This window comes from Aptenodytes patagonicus, chromosome Z, assembly GCF_965638725.1.
Source record: "Aptenodytes patagonicus chromosome Z, bAptPat1.pri.cur, whole genome shotgun sequence".
Lineage (NCBI taxonomy): Eukaryota > Metazoa > Chordata > Aves > Sphenisciformes > Spheniscidae > Aptenodytes > Aptenodytes patagonicus.
Genome location: NC_134982.1, coordinates 30,399,956 through 30,420,201, shown reverse-complemented (window position 1 = coordinate 30,420,201; position 20,246 = coordinate 30,399,956). Strand labels below are relative to the sequence as shown.

The window sequence follows — 20,246 nt, the reverse complement described above, 5'->3', positions numbered from 1 at the left end:
GTTGCTCACAAAAAAGCAGAACTTGAGGTAAAGAGATCAGAAGGGGACATTGCAGTTCCATGAAAAAGCTGAAAAGATACCAAAGCAAATATCTGGCATGCTCAAATCAAATCATTCAATGTATTACAGGCCTGCCCGTAAGAGACATGGCCTCAAGAGAATGGCTCACTTTCATCATTATGCTGTAAAGAGGGCTACAATGGAAAGGATATACACAAAGGAAATAATCTATGGTGCAAATCAGTTTGTTACTGATTTTTACATATCAATAATACTATTACAACTGTGTGGGATCATTAGAAAGTATAACATAACACTGGAGATCATATTAACACAATGTTTTTTTCTTTACCTCTAATCTGTGAGAAATCTCAGGAAGTTTGGTAATTGCAGGTTCCTTATAAACAAATTCCTGTTCATCCAAGTCCCCAAATTTGGATCCATAGAAACCAACACGGAAGTAAGTTCCAAACATTCGCTTTTGACCCTAATTGATAAAAAGAAAGAGGAAATTTACAATTACTTATTTTTTTATGTCAACATTGTAGTATTTGGATGCCTTTTTTTCCCAATTGATATATAAGAAAACCCACTAATCCTACATTTTCTCTATTTCAGAGCCAGTTCTATGTATCATCAGTGCTGATGGATTAGAAGCACACATTCATGAAGGAAAGTATACAAATTAAAGGGACATTTGACTGAAACCTAAATTAAAATTTAGGCTAATCATGAAGTGACTCTTGCAAAACAAAGTAACTTATTATTTAATTCCATTGGATACACATTAACAAAATTAAAATTTTGCAAGGAAAATTAATAAGAATTTGAAACTGACTAGACTCAGCAATAAGATTCTTCTGAAGAAAGAGAAGGAAAGGGCAGTATGAGTGCTGAGAATTTAGCCAGGCTTTTGTATTTCTTCTGCTTTATAATTGAAAACAGTAGTTAATTGACAATAAAGTTATTTTTCATCAAATAATAGAATCATAGAATAGTTTGGGTTGGAAGGGACCTCTAAAGGTCATCGAGTCCAACCCCCCTGCCATGGGCAGGGACATCTTCCACTAGATCAGGTTGCTCAGAGCCCCGTCCAACCTGACCTTGAATGTGTCCAGGGATGGGGCATCCACCACCTCTCTGGGCAACCTGTGCCAGCGTTTCACCACCCTCAGCGTAAAAAATTTCTTCCTTATATCTAGTCTAAATCTACCCCCCTTTAGTTTAAAGCCATTCCCCCTTGTCCTGTCGCAACAGGCCCTGCTAAAAAGTTTGCCGCCATCTTTTTTATAAGCCCCCTTTAAGTACTGAGAGGCTGCAACAAGGTCTCCCCAAAGCCTTCTCTTCTCTAGGCTGAACAACCCCAACTCTCTCAGCCTTTCTTCATAGGAGAGGTGTTCCATCCCCTGATCATTTTTGTGGCCCTCCTCTGGACCCGCTCCAACAGGTCCTTGTCTTTCTTATGCTGAGGGCTCCAGAGCTGGACACAGTACTCCAGGTGGGGTCTCACTAGAGCAGAGGAGAGGGGTAGAATCACCTCCCTCGACCTGCTGGCCACGCTTCTTTTGATGCAGCCCAGGATACAACTGGCCTTCTGGGCTGCGAGTGCACATTGCTGGCTCATTTTTTTTCTTAAATAGATACGGTCAGGTGGAATCATGCATGTTGTTATTCTAAGTTTGACCTGTTCAGCTATTTTTCTGTAACTCTAAACCAGTTTTTATTAATCTCTGCTTTTTCCCTCAGGGAGGATATAGCCTCTTTTCACTGTAGACTACCCTTTCTAGGTAGGCCAAAGCAGATGGAAGCTTTTGTTAGAAAAAGGAAATGGATCTATTTCACATGAACAGTTTTATTATCACCAGTCTTAAACAAACAGTGCAACCCAGCAATGTGTCTTGCTAGCAGTGCATTGCCTCACGAGTACCTTATTAATAATGCTGTCAAAGGCCTTCTGTAGCTTGCTGTGTGTCAAGGTAAGCTTCCTGAAGTCTCGATGTGCTTCCAGTATGGGGATGACAATTTTGTACACCTCATTCACAGTTTCATACAATCCCCCCTTGGGAGAAAAAAAAAAAAAAGGAAAAAAAATAGAAGAATAGAAATGAGTCCTCATGCACTTTGAAAAGACACTAGATCTCCATTAATGGCCTGGCTGAAAAGGGCGTTTATGGGACTCATCTTCTAATCTGCTGTGTTGCTTGTTTTAGCTTTCTAAAAACTAGAAATAGTAAATGGGTAGTTCTGAGTTGCAAACAACAAACTATCTAATTTGCATCTGTGATCTGTTGGGCTCTCAAGCCCAAATTCCTGTGTAAAGCACACGGTTTCTGCTTAGGGGCTAGAAGAGTTAGAAACGCAGATAAGCAGAAGGAAATGGGTTTGTTTAGCATGTACGGTTCAGGGCAACCAGAGTTGCATCTGGACAAAAGGAACCCAAATTATATCTTCAGAGATGCTAAATCATCTATCTCCCTTAGCACTACGGCAATATGATGAGCTACTTGAGTATTAACATCATGACTCTTTACATGGTAAGTGTAGGTTATGAGGCTGGTGGTTGTATGCTGTGTAAAAGCACAGGACTAACTCTCACATGCTTTCTAAAATCTATAGTTTAAGCAAGATCTTTTTCTTAAATGTACTATCCCATGAAAATACCAACCAAAACGCTTGGTTCATGCTTGGGACAATCACTTTCTGCTGATGTGCTAGGCTACCTGAAAAGCATAGCTTAGCCAACGTGGCTGAGGCAGGGCTGGGTCAGCCATAAGATGTGCCTCTGCCTCTTGTTATTTGCAGTGGGGCAGATCTGTAGAGCCTGGTTTAGCAGTAAGACTTTGTTTCCTCATGTGCAGGAAAAAAAGCTACGGATCTGGCCCAGATAGCCCCACTCCATCTCCTGGTGATTTTGACTCTCACTCACCGTGCTGAAGAGCTCAGCTGCTTGTTCCAGCAGCCCTACCAGGCCACTTTCTGAGAAATACCTCCCAGAACATATACCATCTTCATCTGGAGACAAAACATCATTCGAAACAGCAGATTCCTCCAGCACATTGGACGAAATGTTCTAAAATACATCAGAGCAGAGAAATCAGAAACCTAGATCAATAGTCTATCATAAAGATTAAGGCAGAAACAGTTTCAACATCTTTACATGATGGGAAGAAGAATGAGATTATACAAGTGCAGCCAGGGGATACACAGTTAAATTCCATTTAGAAGCAAATGTAACATCCTAAATCTCTGCAAATGGCAGACCAGGAGTTTTGCTACAAGAATCCTAAACTTTCTTTCTCGCCTCAGGTTTAAAAAGCAGACTCCTGTAGGTCACAAACTGGCCTCCCTCTGGTGGCTGGATTTCCATGAAGCTGCAGTGAGCTCAATCATCTCCCATACGGCAGTGGTCACAACCAATGTGCCCTTCCTGCTGTTGCCGTCTGGGGGTGGGAAATTCCAAGCTGCACCCCCGACCTCCTGCCACCTGTTTGAAGAAGTTGAACTTTCAAGTTCTTGAATTGACTTTTACAAGCAGAGGAGAAGTAGGACATAGACAATATTGCTCTAAAACCTGCAATAATTGAACGCTGCTTCTCATTTCAGCCTCTGCCATATTACACCTTGATCCTGCAGAATTTACTTGTTTTCTTGTTAAAGTTACTGATCTTATTGCATGTTTAAATAAAACTAGATAAAGTGCACAGTGTCAGTCACTCTTTGAGATTCTAGACCATGAAATAACATGTCTACAGTTCTTCAGGAACCCATTGAATAAATTACACAACATTAAAAATTTTATAATACATAGAAATACATGTAAATGAACATTAAAATATGGGTACATACAGTATGGAACTAGCATATGTTACTTTCAACAGCAGCAGAAATACTAAGCTTCGATTTGCTAGTAATTAAAAGGAGGTAAATTAGTGTCATAGTGTCTCACTTCAGCAGAAACTGGCAATGACAGTCTGTCTGAGTGCAGGATAGATGCCAGCTGGCTAGCTAGCCGAGTCCTTAAAGACATCTTTATAAAATGGCAGAGACACTGAGGGCTGTTACTATTGATCAGATTTCAGATAAAGAATTGGCACCACACATCACTAGCAACATGGGACTTTCCCCCTTAGGTGTTGTGGATGTATTTATTTCTCCATGGGTGAAATTTACTCCAACCATGCTGCTGTCACAGTGCCTAGTCTGCACTTCACATCAGCTCCACTGGAAGGGTGAGTACAAAGCTCAGGACAGCATTTGCAGGAGTTAAGGGTATGTCTGAATTTCAGCCAGAGGGAAAACTGCAGCACGTTTTAGCACACCCATGCCACTTTTTACCTACCAGTGTCATTGAAGATAGTGACTTCAGCCTCCCTGGCACATACCTAGGGCAACTCATACAACCCACGCTGCAGCTCAATTTCTGTTTTTCCCTTTCTGTAACAGTAGCCATTAAGGACTGTTTTCACAGAATGGCATGTGGCCTTTGGTGGCGTTTGTTTTTTTTTTTTTGTAGCAAAGCAAAAAGAGTCCAGAGGAGTGATTTATTTATGAAAGTAACCAAGAAAGTCACAGACACCAATTATCTCTTCTTTGGCTTTAAACCTGTAATAACTAATGTCAGGCATGTATTTCCATGTTTTACCGTCCACGCACTCTAGTAGGAGAGAGCCTTCATGACGTATTCCTGGTGCTTGCATGATCTTTTGCAAAGTGGACATGCCTCATCCACCTTTTGCCTTGATCTACATTTCATATTGAAGAATTTTGTATGTCCCTTATATAATAAAGGCAATACACTAGTTACCATGTATATCATTGGCAATTATTTTGAATCTCACAAGCCTTGTTTTCTTTAAGGAAAAGAAACATTTGTGTAAACTCAAGGGGCTTTACTGTGATCCCCAGCCCTTATCACCATGTTAGATACGGCTAGGGTAGCCTGCAACCTAGATCCCCAAAACAGCACAGTCCAATTAGGCTATTGCTGAGCGCAGGCTAATTAGGCCCGTGCCTCAGCAGGTAGGCACACACACTAAGTCCTTGTCTGTGGTAATATAAAGTGGCTTTAAAGTCAGTCCATATGCAATTCATACTCTAAGTCCACCTTATCACTTGCAAAGGGGATTTAGTGTAAACATGAATTAAGCTCAAAGGGAATTTCACTGAAAGTGATCCCGTTCTGATTTCGAGGGATAGTTTTGATTGCAGAGGGGGAAGCATATACAGTTTTGTCTGGCACACTATAAGGAAAAGTGTTACTCTACTGACAGTTTTCTGGACGCTAACAGAGTCACTGCAGAAGACCTAGGTCAACTGATTTAATCATTTGCTGCCTCATTTTACTCATCTGTAAAAAGGAGATAACACTTCTGCTCGTCCAGACTGATCTTTTTTCATACGCATTATTATCACTCTCAATTCCACAACTAAATGTATATCACCAATATTAGTTAATTTTGTATCTGAGCTAAATGAAGAAACGGACACAGAAAGAGTCAGTGAGTGACATCTGGAACTCCAGGTAAAGCCAAGACAGTCAGAGTAGTGTTTCTCTCCTTTAACAAGGTCATCTGAACAAGATCTTCACAGGTGCTTCAAAACACAAACCTGTTTGTAAAGAATGGGAGCTCTTCTCTTGAAAGGCTTTGTAAAAATGCAAAGTGTTATTATAGATAATTAATGTTAATGAGCAAACTGAAATTCAAAATTATGCTGTCAGAAAAAGAGTTGTGCAATTGGGTTTCTGGTCATTAAGGTATTTCATTACCTCTCTCCTATGGAGCAACTGTTCCTTTGGCAAACACATATTTACACAAGCATTTTGATGAGAGAGATTGATTTGTTGCTTTTAAACTGCTAAGTTTTTGCTTGCCTAGTACCTTGTAGAATAGACTTCAGTTCTCTAAAATAACTGGAAACATACCCTTTCATGGCAATCTGCATAATCTGGGAGCAATGGAAAGAGGAATTGCATTAGTGTCGAGTGTGCAAGATTACAAGCATTCATGGCAGCCTGGGAGCAGGGTGACATTGGGAAGGGAATGCCGATTTCACCTATATCTAAATGATGATAGTATGTAACTAGTAGGGAGAAAAGAAGAAAGTAGAAGTAATGAATGGAAGTTAGAAGTTAGAAAGTATACAAAGCTGATAAGGGATGCAAAATGGCAGAAGTATAAATCCATGGCCAGAAGTTTAGCCAGTAAAAAGAGTATATACAGCTATCTTAAGAGTAAAGGAATTTAAGAATAACGCTAGGCCACCATGTGATTGCTAAGGTAGAATTGCAAATACTAACACCCAAATTAAACTCAATGCAAAATGCCAAGTGGTTCAATCATGTTCACGTTTACTATTCTGAAGGGAAAAAATACCCCAAGTGGTATGGTTATTTACTATTCTGAAGGGAAAAAAAATCCAGGTGGTATGGCTATATCAAGGGATGGTGAATGTACCAACTACTAGTGTTAGCCATTTCAAAATCACCTGGACCATAAAATGTGCTCCTCAACAGTTTAAAAGAGCTAAGCAAAAGGGTGTTCAGGCAGTGAATAGTGAGTTGCCATATGTTTTAGAAAACTGGGGAAGTTCCAGAGGAGGAAATATGCTTTGGGGACCACATGTTTTTAAAAGTAAACAAGATGAGCAGATAGTGGTAGGTTTATCAGTCTGCATCCAGGACAAAGTGGTGGAAATACTGGTACAAAATTTTACTAAAGAAAAAAATTAAAGGTATTGTAATTAATCTGAATCAACACCAGACTATAGAAACCTGATACTTCTAAAGAGATTACAATCTCATAAAGGCAATAATGCCCAAACAGTAGATGTCTATACAACATACGAGTTGATTCTGCAAAACATTTCCACTAATTAGTTGGAATGATTCATAATCATTGCAGCAAACTCTGTAAATGAACAATGGTCTTCACTGGTCTTGGAGAATAACGATAAACAAGGAATCATCAACACATGGGAATATTTTAAGGGTTCAGCCATTTTTATTTTTAATAACGTGTGAAAAAAAGCAGTAAAATCACTGAATTTGCACATGAAGTCAGTTCAGGTAAGGGTAACCAAAACTGCGCAATCTGATAACTATGTATAATATCTGCATTTCAAAATGTCTAACTCTAACAAGAGTTATGCTTTCATCTATGTGATGTAGAAAAGAAGGGTGAAAAACAAAACCCAAGAAAACTCTTCATCAATGTATTACTGGGTAAAGAGCTCAACAACGCCAAAAGAACCAGTGGAGTCTTCGGAGAGATAAACTGAGAGGTACTTCCCAGGCTTAAAGAACTTATGGGACATTTTTACTTGACTTTGATGTGACTGTGTATAGACTATGGTGATTGTGTCATTCATCCATCGAAAGGGTGTTGGTTAGTAACTGGAGGACAGTCACAGGATTGGAGAACATGCCTAAAAGAACCAAGTAGCTCAAATTACCTAGATTATGAGAAAGAATTTTGAAAGATGCATCTGTTACAGTTGATGAATAACAGCCCTAGGAAAAGGCATGTGATAATAGAGGGGTTCTACTTAGCAGACAAGAGATTACAGTATCCAACTGCTGGAAATAGAAGCTAGAGACAGACAGACACTAAAGTACCAGTTTTCATCAGTAAGCATAAATCATCGGAACAACCTACCAAGAGTGGTGATGGATACTCTGCCATTGTAACTCTTCCTCCCCATACATGCACTTCTACTCTGCTTAGCACAATACACACACCAGAACAGGCCATCCCAGCCTTATGCTGTCAGAGCTTGGGAGCCTTTTCTTACCTGAAAGCTGACGCTGCCCACTGGGAGATAGTTTCGATCTTCAAGCATGCTGAGGTACTCTGCCACCAGTGCTGCAGCATGGACCAGACACATGGCTGCTTCTGTGTAGCACTTCCTCTTGGTGTGCTTCTCTGCCATGTTCTGCAGCCAAGTCAGCCTCAAGTCGGGTGATGTCTGGTATCCTTTGGCAATTCTAACAACACAGGGCAGAAAGGAGGTGTGAACGGTTACTTCTTCTCAAATAACAGAAAGAACCTTTGTAATTCTCCACCTGGACTGAATGGAAGGAGACACCTCTGTCTTTATTTGGTATAATTCACTAAGCACAGGGCAAAAGAAATGGTTAGGCAGGGGTAGGCAGGACACACAGGGGCTATGAGGAGGGTAAAACTGCTGAACCGAAGACTCTTCAGTGTTCATCAGTCCCTGACTCCCAGATGCCCACCTCTGAGTGGCTCCACTGCAACGTGCTCAGTCCTGCAGCCTGGGCCCCCTGTGACTGATCAGCTGTGCTAAAGCGGGAGTGTACACAAACAGAACAGCTACAGGGTTTGTCCACAGCTTGTTCCTAAAACGCACAGTTCTTGTGCTCACCTCACTGCAGAATTTCCTCAGTAGCAATTCTAAACGGATTCACCTGTACATGAGATCCATGAGCATCTCCGGATCTTCCTGAAATTCCCTCATTTTCACTGTATCTGACAGGATGCTGTTCAGATTACACAGCAGCTCCTCTACCTGCAGTAATAGAAAGATCAACATGCATTCATCAGGTGTTTATTTTTTCCCTTCTAGAAAAATCACAGCATCTGCACCAGATGATGTTACTCTCTTTTAGTCCCTCTTGCCCAAGGAAATGTCAGGATGCTGAACTGCTACAAGATTTGTATTTCCAACTCTATTCAATGCAGCGAAGGCTGCTGACATAGCAATCTTATACGCAGATTTTAATTAATCAAAATGAGTGGGATTTGATCTGTTTATTTCTGAATGAAAAAAAAAAATCAAACCTATGCGCTAATGTTCAGCTTTAGTTGATCTGTGATCTGATAACAAAGCAGATGTTTTTGTAAGTCTTCAGCACAAGTTGAGTTACTGTAAGAATTTTAGCAAAGCATCTGACAGTTGTCTGAAATGTTTTTCATTATTGCTGCTGCCGCCTTATGAATTGAAAAAGTGAGAGAAGTTTCCATGATGCTACTTGTCTGAAAACATAATGAATCAAATTCCATCTTGGGAAACTCTTACAGGGTACAGTTCCTGCTGGGGTCTAGAAGAAAGCTGTACACAAAGCTAAGAGATGATTCTCCTGTAATGTGATTTCAGTGGAACTTCTTAAGAGTTTATTCTGTGGAATTATGTCCTCTGCTTCTTCTCTGCTTACTATTGTGTTAGAAATAAACTCATGCAATAACCCCTGCATCCTTATTTTCATTGCTTTGGAAGCCCATGATCTAGGATTTGCTCCAAGCACATTCCTATGTGAAAGCTCCTGATAAAAGCCACAGATGTCATAAAAGATTTGACCTGAATGGGAAATGGAGTTGCCTGCATATCCACATCTTCCTCTGCATAGGCTAGGATGGTTCGTAAGGATCGTCGAAGGAATTCCTCGTTAAACTCAGGTGATTTGCCAACCAGAGAGGCTAGTGACATGGTCACCTGCATCTTCACTCTTGCAAAATTCTTTCAGAAGAAAAAACAAAAACATGAGAGAATGATGGCTCACTGCACCATGCATATCAGTTCACATATCTCTGTCTACTGTATAAACCAAACCCACTTTCTCCTGCCCACACTGAGCGCATTAAACTCACTGCTCACACGAGTGGCCTCTGGTGCATCAAAGCCGGTCCTGTTTTACCTGGTTAAGCCAAAGTTCCTCAATTCTGACATGTCTGTACTTTGGGGCAAGAATGTACCTTGGAATACATATGCTTGCTTGAGACAAGGGGAAGTCAGAAGTACCTCTTTCCCCCTCTGCACAGGCCAGTGGGTGTGTAGATCAGGCCACCCACAGAGAAGAAGGGGAGGAAGCAGGACTGGGAAAACATTCTGGAAACAAGTCTGGGAAGCAAAAGGCCTCTGAGGGCTTCACATGGTGATGCACTACGCCCTGCTGATCATGGTGTCTCAAAGGCACATTTTCCTCCTGCAAAGCCAACACTTTTTACATATTCAAGGCTTTTAAAGTAACAACTAGGGGACAAAATGCTGTGCAAGATCAGACGCTATCCAAAATGCTAATGCATGTCCTTTTGTGCAAGGACATTGTGAACCTACATGCATAACATACGTATTTTGCTCCATATGTGTGGTAAGAATCAGAGCCTAGTCCTGAGACCAAGGGGCCAGCGAATAATTTCCATTAATACAAGCATACAATAGTTCTACTGAGGTTGTAATTGCATTAGAATAGAACTAGTCTAAGTTTAAGTAGTTCTGACACAGGAGTGAAAAAAAAAAGTGACAAAATGAGTATTGCTTATGCATTGTATAGTCCTTGCTATCAGAGGCCTAATGCTGTTCCATTTGAAGATGCGTTTACAGATGTTGCAGAAAAAGTCACATTTTCCTAAACAAAATAATGAACAATAATTAAAACTACTTTCCCCCTACACTTCTAGGACTTCTTCTGGCTCAAATATGCAAAACAGCATAACATATGACTATTTATCTGCAGATGCATTCCATTTGCTATCACAACTTCAGTTTCAATTTCAATTGGTCACAAAAAAACGTGGCACAAAACATACTGCTGTTCTCAAAATCTTACACTGGTAGAGCTGAAGCTGTATCTCATGAGGAGATAAAGAGTGGCACAGGCTTGAGTCCGTGTAATATCTATGCTGCTGCTGCAGTGATGGAGAACTCTTTGACACAGGTCAGCACACTGTTCGACCTCCTCTTCAAACAGGAAATCTCCAAACTAAGGGAGATAGAGAAGAAAACATTCATTATTCTCATTTCTGGCCATTAAAACATCATTAGCTTAGTGTACAAAAATCACAGGATTCAGACAAAGACTAAAGTTTGCAAAAACTGCATTTTATACTTTTTTCATTTGGACTTCTGATTCCTGTGATGCTATAGGTTCCATTTTCAAGCTTTTCTACAGAGAAGGGTTTGAAAATAGTCTTTGTGTTTAGAAAAAGAGCGACAGAGAGAGAATAAAAAAATGTCTGAGAGTCCCATGTCTCCAGGAGCTTTTGAAAACATCAAATATTGCAAAATTCTTAGAAGCATGGAGAGTTGCTATTTTCAGAATATATAATTGTTGATGAAACATGCAAATACTTCCTTATGCATAAGGAGCAATTACTAGCTTTTTGCATCAACGCCCTACCCTTCCCCAGCATTCCAGCGTGTTCTTCCGCCTACGGTGTGCCACAAAACTTCCACTGCCCAGCTTTCATGCCAGACTTTCCTTTACAGTGTCTCCACAATGCCTCTAGCAGACAATAAACCCAAGGGGGCAGGATGTTTGTCCTAAGAAACTCTCACCATAGACAGCACAGGTGCACCAGTACTGTATGTATCAGTACATACATAGGACTGATAAAGGTGTGTGAGCAGAACACAGGATATCATTTCTCATTTGCAGGTCCATTTCCCAGTTCTCAACCTTTCCTTACTCCATTACCTCACTGTTTTATGTCTAATTTATATTACAAGCCTGCTGGCACAGGGTTCTATCATTTTTATTTGTAAAATAACATCTAAATACCTATAGTGTAATAGAAATAATTGGAATGATTGCTTCACAAAATTCATTATTGTAATTGGAAGTTAGCTTTCAAAGATAAAGTACAATGAAAACATAATTATGAGTTTCATAACTACTCAGATATCTACCCTGTCATTAGGCTTTGTCAGCCAATCTGCATTTAACAGCAGACAGACATTAATTGGACAGGAGTATCCTGTTTGTTATTTGCATTTTAGAATAGTTTAGGGGGAAAAAATATTTCATGGATTTTTCCTTTGTGGAACTGCTTTTCTTTGTAGGAGAATAAATCTTAAACAGATTTTAGAGATTCCTAATGAAGCATCTAACCCATTATGACCTATATTATAAAAATGTTGGGTCAAATTCTGTCCTCATATACATTTTGAAAATTTTTTTTTTAATTGGTAATACAGAAATGAAAGCGAGATTAGAATTTGGCTTAATTTTTAGGCAGAACAAAGATGAAATCTATCAACATCTTAGAATCTGCTTAGAATTTTGGAACCTATCTTAGAAGTAGAAACCTAGAATGATCCCCCTGATCTCTGATGAGTTAGCTTTGATTTCTCTGCTGCCCATCTGGTTGGAAACTAGTCCTGATGATAATTTAAATTTGACTTTATGCAATCTGTGCAATCCCTGGCATTCAGATTCCTAATTAAAATCAGAATGTATTTGAAATATAATGGGTGGAATTTTTTACCTCTTTATTAGTAAATCTTCTATATTTCAGAGTAGACTGCTAAAACCACAAGATTATTCGGATTCAGTTATTCCATCTTGTGTGGTCAATGAAATAACCTTACAACAGCTATAGAAGTCCCTTAACATCCCTATAGATAGGCATTTGTATTTATATATGCAAAACATATTTAACAAATGCCAAAGGAAAAGTGGTAAGTGAATGCACACAGCTCTGCTCTAGAAATGCTGCTCTAATAACTTGATTGGAAGCATGAAAACAGAAGTATATCAAAAGCATACCTTAGCAATGAGCGCTCTGAGTGTAGCAAAGCAATGAGTCAGGTAAGTGGTGCTCTGATCACAGCCAAGAGAATTTACCAGGACCTTCAAAACTCCTCCCAAGAGATTGTCTCTGCACTCTGCCGCAAAGCTTGCCTACACATGGAGGAGAAAAACAGTAACTGCATGAGGTAATTCAGCAATGAACTGGCACATAGGAACTGAAGTTCTGCTCTCCTGTCCATGAGACAGATCCAGGAGTTTATGCAGTTTTTTCATTTGTTAACATCTGCTTCAGGGGAATTTCAAAACACTTTTGTAGTGATCAGGAAGACAGAAGGGGAAAATGTCCCAAACATTTCTCAATATCTGCAGACCCTCCAATGCATTTTTAAGCTCAGCCAGCTTCTGCAGGGACTCTTGAAGCTCTGTCCACCTTCTGTCCAATCTTTCATGTACCTTGCATCAGGAAGTGATCCTGTGGTGGGCAAGCACCATCCTTCCCCTTGCCTCCTCATGCTCTGATTTCCTGGGCATATAGGCTAAATAGGCATACTGGAGACTAGGTGCTATGAGTGGTGTCATGCAAAAATCATGCCCAGTACTACAAAAGTCTAGTAGCTAAATGCTGTTCTACTAACAGGTTTTCAAGAATTAAGTTTTCTTCTTGCTATCTATGAATATGCATGTTGCTCCAACAGTAGTATTCCCATACCGATGAATTTGGAGTGTCTCTCCTAAACCAGGAGACAATGTTTAAGCAGAGTCAATTACCATGGTTCCACTGCTGTCAAAGGACCTGTGAAATTTTACTGCATCTGACTCCTAGAAGTTAAATAAGTTCTGCACACTACATTGCTCTAAGGGGCCATACCTCTTCTCAGAAGGACTCCATGCAGGTGGAAGATAATGTCCTGCACTGAGCACTCTGTGGGAGTCAAGGTTAAATCCTTTTGTCTCACAGGATCATACATGCAAGTATGACCAAAGGCCACCCAGCAGTTCAGTTCCAAATTACTAATATCTTCAGATACATTCCTAGCATAAATGAAGATTTTTCTTCCCTCATCCTCTCCAAACTCCCAGACCATAGTAAGACAGTGGAAATGGCTTTCAACAACATCTACTGAAAACAAGGTGGTAGATTTCCCTTTCATTTACGGTAATGCAATGCCCTACAGTAGAAGGGGCTTGTGACAACAGCGTAAAGGCAGGCAGCAATTTCATCTTTGGATTCATTCTTCTTCATCTTTTTTCTTCCTTCAAGATTATACAAGTTTACAGAAGATCTTTAATTAAAACATTTTGCACTGCCTAAGAAACAAAAGGAGAAATGAATCTTGCTTCCACTGGCTTCTGAGGGAGCAGGGATTGGTACCAAGCCAGCTTTGCCATTTCCCACCTGGATGATGTTCTCTTGCATATCGAGAATGATCAGGTTAGCTTCAGTTGCCAGGTTTCCACTGATCAGAGCTTCTTGATCTAGCTCAGCTTTTGTCCTGCAAGAAGGAGTTCTAATTAAAGCACGCAGAGAGTACCCCAAGAGTCAGATGGCCTGCTGTTTAAACAAAGACAAAATACAAATGATACCATTCTGAACGATCCCGTAAGAGCAAACAATGAAAACAGTGTTCAGAGGTGTTTCTTGAGAACTACAGAGTCAAATGAGGAGAGCTGATATCATAGAACAGAAGTCCCAAAGGGGACACCTGAAAACTAGGCCTCTGGATAGTTCAAATGGATGCTTCTGCTTCCTTAATAGCAATCTGTGTAATGGCTACTCTGCCCTCAACATCATGTTCAATTGTTCAATAAGCTATGCAATAATTTCTGAATGCATTGCCTGTAGAAGGACACCAAAACCCAAAATCGAATAAAAGGCAACTGATCTAACACTTCCAGAAAAAAAGTAAAAATAGCAGGCTTGGGCAAAGGGGAAATTGCTTCAGTGCCTTAGCAGCAGTGTTTAATGCAGGCAATTTAAAATGTTGATTCTTGAGACTGTTGGCAACAGAAGTCAGCAGGTCCAACAGCTGCGGGGTCAATACAGCAGTGCCCCAGGACATTTAAGAGAGGACTGAAACATTTATAAAAGACAGAAGGTGGTGGTAAGGCAATGCATGATACCCTCTTAGTTGAGACTTAAGGACAAGGTCTGGAACACAGCTCCCCTGCAGCTGAATGCTCTAAGCATAGGTGCAGCTCCTTACAAAAGTGTATTTTCAGAGATCCCTTCTATGCCAGAAACACAAAGAGGAGTCTTTGTTCTTTTTCCTAAACTGCTCAGAAAAGGGCTGTTGCATGGACAGAAGCTGCACTCTAGAGCTTGAGATTAGAGCTGCTCTGACTTGGGCCAAAGCTCCTAAGGTGCATTTCTGCAGCTGGAGCAACACCCTTACAATCATATTTCTGAGTGACTGCAAAATCTGTGGCTTTTCTGCTATGTTCACTTACCTTTTCTGCCCAGTGGAGGCTTACCCAAAAAGAAAACCAGAAAAGTAAAGAGCCATCTTTTTGGGCACAACCTGATAATTCTGGGGAGGGCTAGGAAAGGAAGTCAGGGCAGTCGTATGGTTATTAATTACAGTGACTTGAAGCAATGAAGAGCAGAAGGGCCTCCCAAAAGGCTGGTGCTATAATCAAGCTAGGGATCGCTAAATATGAGTAAGAACTGAACAAATCAAGCAAACAGCATAGCTGTTTGAACCATTTCCAGCAACCGCTGAGCCTTGCACATTAACCATCCTGACTGGATCCTCTCTGACACCATGCTTAGCTTATAACTGCAACTACAAACCCAAAGCATGCTGGACTCAAGGAGAAGCAGGCTGAGTGAGGCTGAGTGGCGACCTGTGCAAACCTGCTGTGCCATGTACTACCTGCAAACACCTTACTTAGGGGACATAGACACTAAAGGGATCCACGAAGGATGAGAGCAAAGATCTTGCATACCACAGTGATGAATGCTGGGTAAAACAGAAAGGCCTGGACAGCACGCAGAGTTTTACTTACGTAACCAGAAGTTTTATTTTAAGTGGTTTAACTGAACTACTGTAAAGAGATATTGTAGAGCTGCTGCTTGAGTACTGTTTTATTCTGATTTCAATGAAACTGGCTGAGAGAAAGCAAGCTACGTTCTGGGCAAAATAAGAATATCCACACAGGATCTGCACCTCTTCCAATTTAGCACAGAAGGTTGAAGGATTCTTTTTTTAAAGTTTGGATAAATTCAAAATTAACAATCTCGTGTTCAAAAATGTATGTGATAATCATGGATGAGTGCTAGGCTACAACAATGTAGCTGCCGCATAGCACAAGCCATTCTTTTCAGTTCAAATTCACACATGCTGAAGGATATCACGGGAGCTCACAGCAGCTGGGCTGGTGAGAGGCCACGGTCTATCTGACACACAGTGGCCCGTTTAGGTAGTCAAAATTCAAGCAAGTATCTGGACAAATGACACATCTCCTTTAGGGAAAAGCAACAAGTTCCGTGCTTACAGAAACTTAGCACATACCATATGAAAATGCTGTTAGTAACACAAATCATTCCCGAAAATACAATTTTCCATAAACCTAGACACTGACTTGTCCACTACCATGTAGTGCTGATAAGGTGAAATGTACTGCGACATCATAACTTAAAACCTGCAACAAGAAAAATATTCACTACAGAATCATCTTCCCCTACTCCTGCTAATAACTATTCTCAATTTTAACATAGCACGTCAAACCCAGCTCAACTGATCTAATGTGGCAAAACTTATTACACCACAGCACTGTATACAGTGAGGAGCCATAGCAACACCAAAATAAATGTTGCAGCAAGCCTCTGTGGAGTATTTGATACAACTTCTATCAATAACGAGTATTTACCACACTGCTAATCAGAAAGAAAAAATGTGTAGATAACTATTTAAACTTTTCATTCGAGTATTTATGATCTCTTTGTTGTGTCATAGCAACAGTTGGATACTTCTGCTACATAAACATTTTCTATTTCTTTCTCTTTGACAGAAGAGGGAAAGGATTGAAAATGCTGATTTTGTAATAAAACATCCTAGGAGAAAGAACAAAACATAAAAAAAGCAAGCAGCTTGGTTCTAATAAAAGCAATATATATTTATTAAATGACTTACTTATCTTGTCTCTCATTTGTCTGCCGCCAGTGAGTCTGCTCCTTTCTCCAGCGCAGGTTTTCATTTAGCCCCGCTGATCTGTCATTCCCTAAAAGTGCAACATATATCAGTGAGATTAAAGCAAAAGGGGACACCTTTTGCTCACCAAAAGAAGGAGATACATGTCTGTAGCAGTCTGTCAGAACTAAAACCATTCAACTTCACAGCCTCAGGGCTCTAGTAAAAGGACAGGACCCCATCATTTTTTTAATCTAGGATTTTTACAACATTAGCTTGCTTACAGATATCTTCAAAGACCAAAACACAAATTATTTCATTTATTAAATGGAAGCTTTCAACTTGAATAGTTGAAAGCTAATGATATTTTTATCCACAGCAAAACCAAGAAAGGTCTGCAAGGGAAAGGACTGTGCGTGAAAAATATAAGGATGAAAATGGGGAGTGTGCATAAAACCCAACAAACTCAGTTACGTCTACAACCTCTTGAGATCCTCTCAAAAGACATGGGGGGAGAGGGGTATGAAGTACCAGCTGGTATTCTGCAGCGCTTCATCATTTCTCCTCTGGCTCCTTCACCTCTCAGTAAAGCCTCTTCTAATCGGGCCTTAACATCTCGTGACTTCTGGAGTGCTTGAGTGCTAACTTTATCTGAGCTTTGTTTGCCCTGAAAGTAAAGTCAAAGCAATCAACACCAATGCCTCCATCTTTGGACATGAGTCCAAATTACATCTTCAGAACCAGATACATCAGGAGAGACATGTAGAGGGGGCAGAAAGCAATGAATATGACTGACTAACATAAAAAGGCTAATTAAATGTTGCAGATGAGGAAAGAGGTAGTGTATGTACTGCTAATAAACACAAATATGTAGCTCAGTGCTGTAGAGAGAGAAATTAAAGTTCAGAGAGAAGGTTATTTGATCCATTTCAGACAGACCCTGTCAGAGAGAGGAGTCCTGATGTCCAGTCCCAGCTCTTGACTAAAGGGTCATCTACCACAGCCTTGCTTTGAAATGCGTAGAGTATAAGGAGAACAGCTCCAGTACTTACAGGAGCTGTCAATATATTGCCCACCAAAAATAGCCCTCAAATCCCCAGGAAAAGGAAAATAATAAAACAATTTAAGCCAACTTCATATGACTTCCTCAAAGGTTTTGGCTGCATTTTGCTTGAAGGCCAGTGTCAGTTACTTTATCTGAATTAATTTGCCCATTTGCAGCACAGATTAGACAAGAGCTAATTTAACAATTGTCAGTAACAAATTTCCCCCGGACAGCCAGAAGGTAAGGAAAAAAAAATGAAACCAAAACAGGATGACAAAATCAGGCCACGTTTCACTTACCTTGTACTCAAAGCATGAGACACAAATGAAGAGGAGGTCTAAAATCCTGTTCAACTGCATGGATGGAAGGTCTGCAATCCATTTCTGTATTAGATTCTGATCAGCGTTTTTCATGATCCAGAGGAAACAGATCAAAAGGTTGCGAGTAGTATCAGGACCTAATGTGGCACTCTGTCTGTAGGGCTAGGAGCAGATAAAGTAAATGTCAGTTGAAAGAAGATAAAGAAGAGGAGGTCATTCAGGTGAAGTAATGTTATTTAAATTTCAGCAAAATCAAATCTCAGGACTGGACTTCAGTAAGTTTAACCTCTTCCAGGTTATACTGATTGTATTTTTTGAATGTGTGTGTAATTAGTGACAGGACCAGTTGTATGCATGTGAAAGACAGAAAGAAGCACAAGAGCATTGTTTGCTAGATGCTTGTGTTTTAATTTCCTCAGAGTAATGTAGAAAAAGATTCTGTAACTGTTTGGTCCCCTATTGCCATGCAGTTGTATCAGCCAAATTGTATAGAAGACAAAAACAACCACGAAGAAAGAGATAGAGAGAGAAAAAGAAGGATCTTGAGTCCTAGATCCATGAATTCAGGTGAGACTGGGACTGGGAGGCAGTGGGGGAGTCACAGTGGTATTTGCTGATCTGGAAATTAGTCTCGTTTGGCTGTGGAAATGGAAAGAGGCATGTGGGAGAAAAAGTGGAACTACTTATGGTAAAGGAGTAATTAAATGACTAGAAGAGAAGAGGAGGAGTTGACAGGAGGAATATGAGGCATTCTTTGAGGCTGGAGGAAACAAGAACAAAGTTTCTCATGACTGTAGTTATTAGTTGCAAGAAAGGATAAAAGGGGAAAACAAAGAAAGAGGAAAACAGATACAAGAAAGGAGACTGGTAGAGCACTGGACATACCAGGGACACCAGAGATATTCCAGAGCTCCTGAGGTTGAATTGATTCCCTGCAATGGCAAGGGCCACGTTTTGATTGATTGCACCTGCAGACTCTTGTTCTTCTTCTGGGTTTCCTGTGCGTCCCTTTCCGCTGCGGGCATCTGAAACTAGATTTGAAATATCCCATTGGTACTTCAGGAGCAATCCAGTTGTTGCTGCTCACAAGTCACAGTCTTCCATTGGGCTGTAACCTAACAAAACAATTGGTACCTCCATCCCTGAGACTGTTGATCTGGCTGATGTACCAAGCAGTGAAAAAGGTGCAGCACTAGACAGATTGCAGCCATCTGCAAAGGTTGCCAAATTGTTTAAATAAACACAGCGAAAGGAGATGTGTCCAATAAGCTCCAGGTGTTCAGAGAAGCTAAATTAAAAGCAAAGGCAGTAGCAAACATGAAGTTGTCTCTGAAGTTCAAAGCTAAGCCAGCGCTTCATAAGACTTGGAACCATCCAGTTCCAGTCCATTTCAGACAAGAGGATCAACGCAAAAGCTGTACATGGGTTTGGTGATATTCAACGAAGTATGTATGTCTGCTAACAGCTGACAGAGCCAGTATTGCCTGCTGGCTAAAGAACAAGTTTAATTTCAGGCATCTAGCTGCTTCTATTCCCTACCAGTTCTTGACATCACTTTCAGCAAATAAAGTTATTTATACCTAAGTTTTGTAAAAACCTCCTCTGATTCTGAGTGTCCATTTTGTGTTTTGCAAGTCCTGTTTTTCAGAGAAGCTAAGTGACCAGCCAGTCCCAGTGTGTTCAGAATGAGGTCAACAGCCTCTTGTGACAGATAATCAAAAAGAAAGATACTCTAAAACCTAGCCATACTGGTACACCTGTGCTTGCTCATAATGTCTCCTTTTCATCTGTGGTATAAGGATAATACTTAGATTAGAAGAATGGGCTGAGATCTGATTAGCCAATGTATATTAAATGCTTTCATCATATTAGACTGCAAGTGCTAAATAACGCTTTCATAGTATTAAGTTTTTTGTCCAGACATCTAAATGCAAAATATTTTCAGAACCAGTGACAAAAGTATATACTTCAAAGATTATACTTTTTTTTCTTTATAGCCGTTATTTTATTTATGGAAGTGAAATGTAGTTTTCCAAGCAGCAGAGATCTACTATCTTACAAAAAAATGTGAAATAGCTACTTTCAGCAGTATCATATGAACACACATGTGGCAAAATGCAAGGAAACAGCTTAGATAATGTTGTCTTAAAAGGCTTGATAATGTAGAGCAAAGTTTATAGTTATAATATATGATAAAAATGTATTTCCTGTGTGATGATTACATTTGCCCGAGATTAATTTTGGTATCATGTTAATAGCAC

The 20,246-nt window shown here is 40.1% G+C and overlaps 1 protein-coding gene across 1 annotated transcript in view; it reads right to left on the bottom strand.

Moving 5' to 3' along the window:
• Window positions 1–20,246, bottom strand: part of DOCK8 (dedicator of cytokinesis 8) — a 96,906-nt gene that overhangs the window by 6,885 nt on the left and 69,775 nt on the right. The window contains exons 30-42 of the mRNA XM_076362219.1: window positions 18,871–19,016; window positions 17,965–18,147; window positions 17,152–17,287; window positions 16,624–16,711; window positions 13,887–13,983; window positions 12,506–12,640; window positions 10,568–10,720; window positions 9,319–9,477; window positions 8,429–8,529; window positions 7,792–7,984; window positions 2,927–3,070; window positions 1,928–2,059; window positions 353–487 (exon numbers count right to left, since the gene is read on the bottom strand). Coding sequence (XP_076218334.1) covers window positions 353–487; window positions 1,928–2,059; window positions 2,927–3,070; window positions 7,792–7,984; window positions 8,429–8,529; window positions 9,319–9,477; window positions 10,568–10,720; window positions 12,506–12,640; window positions 13,887–13,983; window positions 16,624–16,711; window positions 17,152–17,287; window positions 17,965–18,147; window positions 18,871–19,016 — 1,802 coding nt within the window. The remainder of the gene's footprint in view (window positions 1–352; window positions 488–1,927; window positions 2,060–2,926; window positions 3,071–7,791; window positions 7,985–8,428; window positions 8,530–9,318; window positions 9,478–10,567; window positions 10,721–12,505; window positions 12,641–13,886; window positions 13,984–16,623; window positions 16,712–17,151; window positions 17,288–17,964; window positions 18,148–18,870; window positions 19,017–20,246) is intronic.